This window comes from Balaenoptera musculus, chromosome 1, assembly GCF_009873245.2.
Source record: "Balaenoptera musculus isolate JJ_BM4_2016_0621 chromosome 1, mBalMus1.pri.v3, whole genome shotgun sequence".
Taxonomy (NCBI): Eukaryota; Metazoa; Chordata; class Mammalia; order Artiodactyla; family Balaenopteridae; genus Balaenoptera; species Balaenoptera musculus.
Window position 1 is genome coordinate 28,104,881 of NC_045785.1, and position 12,543 is coordinate 28,117,423.

At 38.9% G+C, this 12,543-nt stretch overlaps 1 protein-coding gene across 15 annotated transcripts in view; it reads left to right on the plus strand.

Moving 5' to 3' along the window:
• Positions 1 to 12,543, plus strand: part of ZMYM1 (zinc finger MYM-type containing 1) — a 28,483-nt gene that overhangs the window by 7,413 nt on the left and 8,527 nt on the right. For 7 of the 15 annotated variants that reach the window (XM_036866493.1, XM_036866422.1, XM_036866414.1 and 4 more), the window contains 3 exons: positions 4,783 to 4,952; positions 6,479 to 6,551; positions 6,756 to 7,005. In XM_036866493.1, the coding sequence (XP_036722388.1) occupies positions 4,857 to 4,952; positions 6,479 to 6,551; positions 6,756 to 7,005 (419 nt within the window). In that variant the 5' untranslated portion in view covers positions 4,783 to 4,856. The other 8 variants (XM_036866508.1, XM_036866467.1, XM_036866457.1 and 5 more) reach the window with 4 other exon arrangements.

The window sequence follows — 12,543 nt, forward strand, 5'->3', positions numbered from 1 at the left end:
GCAGGATCTTCATTGCCAGGTGCAGGATCTTCGTTGTGGCCTGTGGGATCTTTTAGTTGTGGCATGTGGGATGTTTAGTTGCAGCATGTGAACTCTTAGTTGCAGCTTGTGAACTCTTAGTTGTGGCATGTGGGATCTAGTTCCCTGACCAGGGATCCAACCCGGCCCCCTGCATTGGGAGTGCAGAGTCTTAGCCACTGGAACACCAGGGAAGTCCCAGAAATATATTTTAGATTAATTACACTTTCAGGGTACTTTCTATTCTTTGCCTGTGTGATGACTGACATGTATGAAGGGGTTCCTAGATGTTTTATTTTTAATTGATCTTTAGACTTACATAGCATATTTACTTTCAGGTGAAGGGAATCTACAGTCTAGTAGTTAATTTCCAGTGAGTTTTGCTTTGCTGGTTGTATGTAACGCTCAAATGGGTTGAGCAGAGACTATATGAGCTTTTATTGCACTTCACAGTCAGGCCTTATTTAATTTTCTGCCTTGGGATAGGAGTATCAACTACAAATTAGCACTTGCCATTGGCACTTGCCAACTACCTTTACAAGGATTAAATCATGTGCTGCTGCAGCTGCTGACTTTCAACACCCCCTGAAAGGAGTTCAGGGTGGAGAGCAGAAATGAGACACTCTGTGCTCCGGGAAAAACTGGCAGAACAGGTCTTCAGATAGTTAGATATTTTCAGGAGCCGATTTTATGAGCCCAATTCTTGTTATCTCCTCATATCTAGAAAAGCACTAAAATCCTTCACGTGATGACTGCTCCTCGTGACTAGCAGAAATGTACTCCCCCTTCACCAAAGTCACATATATACTGACCTTCCCCCCTACCTCTTTGGAGCAGTTTCTCAGAGCTATCTGAAATGCTGTCTCCCTGGGCTATAGTCCTCATTTTGCCCCAAATAAAACTTAACTTGCAACTCTTACGTTGTGCATTTTATAAGTCGACAGGAGCTTTCAGTAAGAGCTGAGTTAAAGATCAGTGAGTTGGGGCTTCCCTGGTGGCGCAGTGGTTAAGAATCTGCTAATGCAGGGGACACGGGTTCGAGCCCTGGTTTGGGAAGATCCCACATGCCATGGAGCAACTAGTCCCGTGAGCCACAGCTACTGAGCCTGCGCGTCTGGAGCCTGTGCTCCGCAACAAGAGAGGCTTCGATAGTGAGAGGCCCGCGCACCGCGATGAAGAGTGGCCCCCGCTCGCCGTAACTAGAGAAAGCCCTAGCACAGAAACGAAGACCCAACATAGCAGTCAATCAATCAATAAATAAAAATAAATAAATCTTTAAAAAAAAAAAAAATGCTCCCCCTTGGCATATATCACCTTCTCCAGGAAGCCATCCTCCTTTAAAAAAAAAAAAAAAAAAAAGATCAGTGAGTTGAGTGGCCAAGTCCCAACCTCAAAAATAAAAGACAATTACAGAACTTCGGGGTTTTCAACATACTAACTCAGAATAAAACCACAGACCTGGAGTTACTCCAGTAAGAACTTTAACTTAACCATATCTGTTTTACTTATCTGCTACCCTCCATTATCATTAGTTGTAAAGCCCTTTTTTAAAAAAAGTATCCTTTTCTCTTGGAGGTGATTTAAGAGAAATCCAGGAGACTTGTCCTCTGCAGCCAAGTTAGGATTGCAGGAAGGGAAAGAGTTCCAAAGGATTTAGAATTGGAGGTGGCCGCTACAAGAAAAATGGAAAATAGACCTCAGTTAAGGAAAAAGAAGAACACAAGGAACCAGTCCTTGGGAAAAGAGGCCTTGGGGCTGAACAATTGTTACCTGAAAACTGGGTTTGCCTCTTGGTGGGCATCAAGCCAGTAGACACAACCAAGCCAAAGATCTGGAGAAGGAAGGATTGATTTATTATTACTTGCAGCAGATAAGGAGAACACTGGGGATCTTTACCAAAGCAGTATCTCCCCAACAGCAAAATTGGGGAAGTTTTAAGCTAAGGGTACATGCCTGTTCATGAAGGGACTTGAGCAGAGGAGAATTCAGCATAGAATTGGGGGAAAGGTCGACAGAGTCCAAGCTTTAGTTGATTGAAGTCTGGAGGCTCAGCATCATCTTTCCATCCTCCACCTAGGTGGGAGCCTTAGTTCCTGTAGAACTGAAAGATATATTGTTATTCCCTTGAGGAACCAGGACCCTTGCCCCAAGGCTACACTGTTGTTTCTTGACTGCTCCTCCCTTGTTTCTGCATTCCCTCAAGATCATTAATTACTGAGACCTGTTCAAGGGTAAGCATTGAAGCCAGGCTTAGATCACAAAATGGCTTAGGCCAAAATGGGTTCTCTTATGTCAGGAAAGCCATTCCTGGTTCTCTTTCTCCAGGGACCCCCTGAGCTATCTGCTTACACAATCAAAGGCTCCTGTAGTTACTCAAAAGTTATAAAATGGAATTCTTTTTTAAGCTTGAATGCACAGCAGTCTTTTATATTGATTTTGGATTTTAGCTATTGTTTTGGGGTTTTTTTTACAGTTTTTTTTTGTTTGGCTGCATTGGGTCTTCATTGCGCATGGGCTTTCTCTAGTTGCGGCGGGGTCTACTCTTCGTTGCGGTGCGTGGGCTTCTCATTGCGGTGGCTTCTCTTTGTTGCGGAGCACGGGTTCTAGGCGCACGTGTTTCGGTAGTTGTGGCACACGAGCTCAGTAGTTGTGGCTAGCGGGCTCTAGAGCGCAGGCTCAGTAGTTGTGGCGCACGGGCTTAGTTGCTCTGCAGCATGTGGGATCTTCCCGGACCAGGGCTCGAACCCATGTCCCCTGCATTGGCAGGCAGATTCTTAACAACTGCACCACCAGGGAAGTCCCTAGCTATTGTTTAAAAAAAAAAAAATCAACCCAGTAAATTTGAAGATCTAACTGACTTTATTCATGAATCTGGCAGTATCCCATCTAGTAAGTAGCAGAGCACTCAAGGAACTGTACAAGATGGAACGTTTTTATAGGCAGAAAGAGGGCAGGACAAGAAAGCTAAAAGAGTGGACTAGTTTAAACGGGGTCACCTTCCCTTAGGGGAAAGCAGGGGGTCTTGGGCAGATTACCTCACTAGTGCTGACCAGGAAATTAAACTGATTGGCTTAAAATTCCACTTCTTGGAGAGGCTGAAACTACAGTTCTGTTAGGTATTATCAATAAGTCTTGGCGGGGCTTAGCACAGTTAAGGCCAGCTTGGGCTTGTTGTTTCTTCTTAACACTATTTACCAAAAAGGAATCCTTGAAGGGGGGGTGGGGGAGGCATTAAGTATAATGGGAAAATAGCTTCAAGACATAATTAGAAGGTATATTTGATCTAATTTGGCGATTAGATGTGGGGACTTCGGGAGAAGAGGCATTTAGGACTATCCCTAGATTTCTGGCTTGGGAAATTGAGTATATACCATAGTGCCATTTCCCAAGAAAGGGAACATGTGTAAAGCAGGTTTATGTGGATAATATAAGAATATGATTTTAAATCTCCTGGATTTGAGGGACCTGTAGAACATACAAGTGGAGATATTTAATAGGCAATTGGGTGTATGGGCTAGAGTTCAGGTATGTAGGGAAAAAATAGCCTATAGATGATAGTTGAATCCCAGGTTGTGCCCATAGAGCAAACAAGAAGAGTCCTGAGGAATTGTGCTTTGGAGGAACACACATATTCAGAAGCAGGTGAAATAAATGTTTGAGAAGAAGACTGGCAAAGAGGTAGGAGGAGAAGTAGGTCTTGGAGTCTTAAGAGTCAAGGAAGGAGAGGGACTTCCCTGGTGGTCCATTGGTAAAGAATCTGCCTTCCAATGCAGGAGACGTGGGTTGGATCCCTGGTTGGGGAACTAAGATCCCACATGCTGCGGGGCAACTAAGCTCATGCACCACAAGTACTGAGCTCGCGCGCCTCAAGGAGAGAGCCCGCATGCCACAAACTACAGAGCCCATGTGCTCTGGAGCCTGTGCGCCACAACAAAGAGCCCGCACCGCAACGAAAGATCCTGCAGCCTCAACGAAGACCCCCGCATGCCACAACTAAGACCTGACGCAGTCAAACAAACAAAGAAAATAAATCTTTCGCCTTTAAAAAAAAAAAAAAAGTCAAGGAAGGAGAGAATTTCAAAGACAAGTGAAGGAATAGTCAGAGGGGGGGCAGTAGCTTTAGAAATTTTTGAATGTATTTAAATGGTTCTATGAGAGAAACCAATAAGGAGGGGAAGAGGAGACCTGAGGGAATAGAAATACAGACTAGTCTCTATGCAAGAAAAAAGCATAAAGGTTTATCTACTGGAGAAGTGTAGAAAGCAAAGCTATATTGGGGAGTAATGGATGAGGGAAGGAAGCTAGTGTTGTGAAATAACGTTTTGTGCTCCCAGAAAATTACTATATTTGAAGGGGCTAACGTTTAAAAATCAGATTCTTAAGACTTCCCTGGTGGTGCAGTGGTTAAGAATCCACCTGACAATGCAGGGGACACAGGTTCAATCCCTGGTCCAGAAAAATACCACATGCTGCAGAGCAACTAAGCCCGTGCGCCACAACTACTGAGCCTGCTCTCTAGAGCCCTCAAGCCACAACTACTGAGCCCGCGCACCACAACTACTGAAGCCCACACGCCTAGAGCCCGTGATGCGCAACAAGAGAAGCCACCACAACGAGAAGCCCACGCACCACAACAAAGAGTAGCCCCCGCTCGCCAGAACTAGAGAGAAAGCCTGCGTGCAGCAACAAAGACCCAACGCAGCCAAAATAAATAAATAAATAAAATTAAAATCAGACTCTTTATCAATTCGTATTTTATTTTAGGAATCTGGATACTGTTCTCTAAGAAAAAACCCATTAGTTTGGAACTGGAGGATTTCTTTGCATCAGATAGTAAGATGAAAGAATCAACAACAGATGGTGAATGTGACAAGGCAGTGGCACCACAACTGAAGAGGCTAGATGAAATTAAGGCAGAACCTGACAATGCTCAGGTAAATATTTTACCTTATTTTCTATTTTCTAGAGTAACATTTAATTATAAATTTTAGTTATGCAGGTGCTGGTTTATCAGTTGAAAATCTTAATTCCTTCCCCAAAGCAGTTGACCAAGTAATAACAGGGTGTGCAGTGAGTGCTGTAGTGAGCATATGCAAGAATATGAGAGAAGGTTGGACTGTTTGGAAGTGGGTTTGGGGGTTGATAAAAGGATTGCTGGGCTTCCCTGGTGGCGCAGTGGTTGAGAATCTGCCTGCCAATGCAGGGGACACGGGTTCGAGCCCTGGTCTGGGAAGATCCCACATGCCGCGGAGCAACTAGGCCCGTGAGCCACAATTACTGAGCCTGCGCGTCTGGAGCCCGTGCTCCGCAACAAGAGAGGCCGCGATAGTGAAAGGCCCGCGCACCGCAATGAAGAGTGGCCCCCACTTGCCACAACTACAGAAAGCCCTCGCACAGAAACGAAGACCCAACACAGCCATAAATAAATAAATAAATAAATAAAATTTAAAAAAAAAGAAATTCCCAAATATTAAGTTCAAAGGAATATAAGCTCACAATAAAAACTCAAAAAACATCCAAGAAAATATGGTTATATAAGCAGAAAAAAAAAAAAAGGATTGCTTAGGGTATTATGGGCCTAACTGAGGTTAACACATTTCTGTTTTCATTTTTCTTAACTTGAAACTATAAATAACTAGTTATATGTTTTTATGCTGCTGTCTCTATTAAGTAGTAGAATTATTTAGTACATTTTAAATTCTTAGAATTTTTCTTTATTATTTATCCAAATTAGTTTCATATTTATCCTTAAACTTTTTTAGACATGTCAAATGCTAAAGAACCTATAAAGGAACAACTGAATCAAGCTGTGAGTGTTTTGTAAGTAGGGCCAAATTTCCTTAGAATGTTTATATATGAACCAGCTGAAATTTATAGTGAAATGAAAAGTAATTTCATTTTTAATTAATTTCTAGTATTCTGTTTAGAAATAGCTAAAGTAAATCAGTACCAAGTAAGGGTATGACTCCCATTGAGTTGGTGACAATGGGAATATTGTCCATCTAGGAAGTACCCGTTGCTCCTTCAGCCCGTGGACATTCAAAGACATAGATCAAGTTTAGGTAGATTGCCTGCTGCTCTGAAAAAAATCCTCCTTCGTAAGACTCGTTCAGCCTAACCTAACAATTTTTGTGTTTAAGGACTTTATGAAGACAATTAGCTATTAGTGATCAGAACAAGAAGGGAGAATAGGTATCATTACTGAGTATGTCTGCTCTCTTTTTGTAGTAGCTAGTGAGGGACTGTGTTAACAAAAATTTATAAAGTCATATCTAGGTACAGTAGAAAATATTGTAGTAACTGATGGGTGTTATCAGCCAAAGGTCACCAAAAGGGTAGTGCTTACTTATATGTACCATGGTTCAATTCAATTATGCAATTCACAGAACAGACTTGAGCATAATATATCATTTTCCATAGATTGACTGGTTGTTTTCATTATTTTTCAACTCTTTTTTAGGAGTATTGTCAAGCCCAACAGCCCAGAACTCAGGAGAATGACCTGAAAATAAACACTACGTTTTCAGACAATGGTAATAGAATTTGTTAAGTTAATCATATTTATTCTGACCAATGTGATAGCCAGTTTATTCTGCTTTTTTAGAATGCCTTTGAATAGTGCATTGATTGTTCTGGGTTTCAAGTCCAGGAGAAGTAACCTCTATAAGATAATGGAAGAATGCATACTTAATTTTATGTAAATACTAATTTTTTTCCTTCTTGTTTTGTGTTTATAGCTTCTCAGATGACTACAGGCATTCAGCTTTCTCTGGCATCATCTGGCATGAATAAGATGCTTCCCTCAGTTTCAACCACAGCTATTCAGGTTTCCTGTTCTGGCTGTAAAAAAATTCTTCAAAAGGGGCAAACTGCTTATCAGAGGAAAGGGTCTACTCAGCTTTTCTGCTCCACACCGTGCATCACTGAATACATTTCATCTCTCAATTCACCAGCTCTTCCGAAGAGAACTTGTTCAAACTGCTCAAAGTATATAATTTTAAATTATGGCCCCTTTTACTTCCCTACATAGATCTTGATCAGAATCTTGGTTGTAATTTTCTGCGTGGTTTCTTCTTTTTTTTTTTTTTTTTTTTTTCTGAAGAAGTAATCACCTTGGTTTAGGTAAAAGAAGCTACTTCTGCTTTTAGTTCCTCTAATAGATTCTTCAGAAACAGTTTTTTTTTATCAAGAGATTTCCAGAAATTAAAATGATAAGAGCTGTGTTTCTCTTCACCTTTAAATAATGACTTCTGAAACCTATTTTCCTATTCTTTTCATTTGAAATTCTCTGTAAGTGGGGTTATTGCATGCCCATTATATTTTATCATTTAACTGTATAGTGAGCAACCTACTAAAAATTTAATCATATAACAGTTATTTTTTTGACCTTCCAAGGTGTAAAGTTATATAGTGTTTCTCTTGTAATGGCAAGTGAAGTAGTTTAATTCTTTTGAAAAATTGAATAGCCTTAGATAAACATAGATGTATGTATGTAATCTTTTTACGTTTTCTGTGAACTATTATTGGGGTCTTTTTTGCTAACTTTTTTACATATGTAAAACAATTTAGATGAGAAGAAAGGAAGTAGTAGTGATTTCATAATGTCCAGAACTTTGAACGCTACACTAAGATGTCTAAAGGATCAGTGCTTTGAGGGTCCCATAGTATTATAATTCTGGTTTGTTAGTACTCATTAAATGCTAGTGTTAAGTTTTAAGTGTCTTTGTTTCAGAACAAGAAAACGCATAGGCTACCAATTTTGCCAGTAAATATAAATTCCTTTCAAATAATATCTTGTTTTGGAATCAGATTGCCACAATTTGAATCTTGCTTCCTCAGTTTACATTTTGCTACTCTGTGTGATCCCTGAGCAACTATATCAGCATCATCATTTGGGAGCTTGTTAGAAATGCAGAATCTCAGGTGTCACCCAGGCCTGTTGAATCAGAACTACATTTATCCCCAAATGATTCATATACATGCTAAAGTTCGAAAAGCATTGAGAACTTCTTTTTTAGTATTCCCATCTATTTTGTTAAATGTACGTAAGAATTTTGATCATTAAATAATATATTTAAGTGATCAGAACAATATTTGCATGTAATAAGAACCCAGTAAATGTTGGCTATTGCTATTATTCTCTTAACAAACTCACATACCCTTTATATTGGTTGCTTCAGCTCCTCATTTGGCTGCTGCTTCAGGAGTTAACCCTTGCTTCAAGTCTTCCTCCCCAGAACTCTACTTACCTTTCTTTTGTGCTTTGTAAACCCTTTAACACTATACTTTGTCCTTTTTCTTTTTCGCTGTGGGCTGTATGGCACTCTCTTCAGCATGCTTTCTTTCTCTGCAGAATCATAAAACTGGAAGGGACCTTAGAGATCATCCAGTCCAAATATTTTCTTTTGGTTTTGAGGAAACTGAGGCTCTGAGAAGTTAAAGTATCATGTTGCTGTGTTTGGAGTTTACCCATTATACATCTTCAGCGGAGCTCCCAGACAGATTGAAAAGGCTGAAGCAGGAAGGATTTAGTGTGTAAGTTGTTCTCTAAGGCAAAGAAATCCAATATGAACAAAACATGAAATAAGTTTTACTTCCTTTGGAATAAAAATGTTTTGATAGAAAATACTATTTTATAGGTTGGTGGAAAGGTGGTACAGTGATGCATAGGCTGCGAGAGGCTGTCCGTTGTTCAGAGTAACCTTTACTGTTTTCAGAACTTTTTACTGTACATTCATTAGCCTCTTGTATTAGTTATGTAGTTCTCAAGATTTTAGCTAATTATCAGTTGAGGTTTTTGATGAGGTTTTTTTTTAATAGCAGTGATTTTAAATCTGTTCCGAGTCGCTATAGGGGTTTTTTTAATTGAAGTATAGTTGATTTACAATGTTGTGCTAGAGTCAATGTAGTTTTTATTCTGTTTCATGAACCAGATGAAAGATAACTTTGAAAATGACATTTTAAATCATGTTAGAAAGATAAGACTGTTCTTTTGAGAGCTATGTATTAAAGTGTATTTCTGTACTTCTGTATCCCAATTGAAGCTAACCAGAGATCCTGAAAGAAATTAGTGGAGTTTAAAATAGGCCCATCCACTAATGATGTAACATTTATTTGTAGGAAAGTTGTTCAGACCTATGCTCAGCCTTTGGTTAAGCTAATTTTAGGCACTTTTAACAAAATTCATTTTTGATTTTTTTTTTTTTTTTAAATAAGGCCTTAGTAGATTAGAAGCTAGCAATCTAATATGCTAATCGCAGTAAAAGCCAATAAGCATTTTCAGACTTCAGTGCTTCTGCCAGTGCTATTTCTTCTGCCTTCCTTCCCATCTGGCTAATTTCTTGCTATCTTAAAGGTCTGCCTCAAATATCTGTACCCTTCGTCTATTCCCATACCATTACTTCCTCTTATTCCCCCCAGCCACCCAGGTAATTGTTCCATGGTCTGTGTTTCCATAGTGTTCATAACTCCCAAAACATTGATTGTAAAATTAATGTTATTAAAGAATTGATAATGCTACAGTTAGACTATGAACCTCTTGACATTAGGGACCAGATTATACTCATTTTTATGTCCCCAAGGCCTAAACACTGTTTGGCACACAGTGAATCCTAGAAAAAATTTTGTCACAACTCAGATACTGCATGTAGAGCTACATCTTAAGCCAGTAAAATGACTGGTGTTGTGATAATGAAAATTAATCTGTAATTTTGGAGCTGTTTAAGGAGGCAGAAAGATTATAGTACAGATAGTCCCTAACTTACAATTGTTCTACATAATGATTTTTCGACTTTACAGTGGTGCTAAAACGATACACATTCAGTAGAAACCTACTTCGAATTCTGAATTTTGATCTTTTCCTGGGCTAGTATGATAGTATGCAGTATGATATTCTCATGATGCCGGGCAGCAGCAGTGAACCCCAGCTCCCAGTCAGCCACGTGATCACAAGGGTAAACAACCCATACACTTAAAATCATTCTGTACAACCATTCTGTTTTTCATGTTCAGTACCATATTCAATAAACCACATGATATGTTCATCACTTTATTATAAAATAGGCTTTGTGTTAGATGATTTTACCCAAATGTAAGCTAAGGTATGTGTTCTGAGCACCTTTAAGGTAGACTAGGCTAAGCTATGGTGTTCTATAGGTTAGGTGTATTAAATACATTTTTGACTTATGATATTTTCAATTTAAGATGGGTTTATCTGGACATAACCCCATTGTAAGTCAAGGAAGGTTTGTACACTAAAAATTTGTAAATATTGAGGTATTAAAATAGTGTTGATTTCAGGAGTATTTCATCTGGAAAACTATTATCCTGAAAGATTGATATTCTGAGGGATCTAGGTAGACAGATATCTTGGTATTTCCTGTAGTAGCAGTTCTCAAATTTTCTGGTTTCTGGACCCTTTACAATCTTGAAAGTTTTTGAAGACCCAAAGAGCTTTAGTTTATGTAGCTTACATCTACCTATACATATATTGTGTTAGAAATTAAAACTGAGGAATTTTTAAGTATTAACTCATTTAAAAGTAATAAACTCTGCATGTTGACATAAATTTTGTTTTTTTGAATAATAGCCATTTTTAAAATTTAGGAGAAATTTTAAGAAAAATTTAGTGAGCACTGTTTTATTAGTTTTGCAAACTGCTTTACTGTCTGGCCAGGTTCTCATATCTGCTTCTGCATTCACTTGGTTATAAAATGTTGTTTTGGTTGAAGTCTGAAGAAAAGCTGACCTTACAAATAAGTATTTGGAAAAGGGAGGAGTGTTTTAATAGCATTTCAGATAATTGTGGATGTTCTTTGATACTACAGTTTTCTTAAAGGATACTACAGTTTCTTAAAGGTTAGTTGCAATGTGGAATCTGAAGCCATATCAGTGAATTTTTTGTACTGTCACGTTAAAATTTATTGGTCTATTTGTACTTTGAATGGTTCTTTTACCCACAACTGATTTTTGCTTCATGCTATCATCATTTGGAAAATATTGATTCCCTGAGGTATGCAGATCTTCTAAATGTAGTTGTGCTTCATTATGCAATATTTTAAAAATCACATTTTTTTTAAAAAAAAATCACTAATCTCACCAAGAAAGTCTACATATTAGGAAGCTGTCAAGCTGGAGGTTTTCCAGAACTCTAATTTTCAGTGAGAGCTCATATTTTATCATTGGCAATAACTACTGCCAGTTGTTTTCCTTGAGGTAACAGTCTTACTTTATTCATTTTTGAGAAAATATCTGCCAGATACCTACTTCTGGTTAATAGTTTCCCTGACAGTCATTCTTTGAAGTAAATAGATATTCCATGAAAAAAGTAGCTAACTCAGTTATTTGTTTGTTTGTTTGTTTGTTTATGGCTGCGTTGGGTCTTTGTTGCTGCGTGTGGGCTTTCTCTAGTTGTGGCGAGCAGGGGCTACTCGCGGGCTTCTCGTTGCGGTGGCTTTTCTTGTTGCGGAGCACAGGCTCTAGGCACTTGGGCTTCAGTAGCTATGGCATGTGGGTTCTAGAGCACAGGCTCAGTAGTTGTGGCGCACGGACTTAGTTGCTCCGCGGCATGTGGGATCTTCCCGGACCAGGGCTCAAACCCATGTCCCCTACATTGGCAGTCAGATTCTTAACCACTATGCCACCAGGGAGGTCCCCTAACTCAGGTTTTAACTCTTAACATTACTACATGAGATTTTCCTTGAAACAACCATCGTACTTTGGTGTGCAGGAGGAATAATTTATGCCTATGTCCCATTTCACCTCACAGAATATTAAAAAGATGTACTGAAGGATTGAGTTTTAATAAAGTAAATAACTTACAGCAAATTCATGGTTGTGAATAGCACAAATACTGGTACCTTTTGGCGTCACTGCCTTGATTTACGCTAAATAAGGCTCTGGCAGTTTACCCACCATCGCTTTTTTTTTTTTCCTCCCAATTTATTGAGGTGAAATTCATGTAACAAAAACCATTTCAGTACTGTTTAGTACATTCACAGTATTGTACAACTACCACCTCTATCTAGTTCCAAAACATTTCTATCATCCCAAAGTAAAATGCCTTATCTATTAAGGAGTTTCTCCCCATTCCCCTATCTTCACTCCCCTCAACCCCTGGCAACCACCAATCTGCATTCTATCTATGGATTTACCTATTATGAATGTTTTATATAAACGGAATCACAACATGTGACCTTTTGTGTCTGGCTTCTTTCCCTTAGCATAATGTTTTCAAGATTCATTCATGTTGTGGCATGTGTATCAGTACTTCATTGTTTTTTTTTATAGCCGAATAATATACCACAGTTTGTTTATCCATTCATTTGTTGATGAACATTTAGGCTCCTGCTATCTGTTGTAACTGTTAGGAACCCTTGTGTATATGTACTTTTTTGAATACTTTTTTTCAGTTCTTTGGGATATATACCTAGGAGTGGAATTGCAGGGGCCCACCATTGCTTTTGCACCACCCGTTCAAATGTCAACACAGTGAAAAAGGCAAATAACATGTTAATATTATGAAAA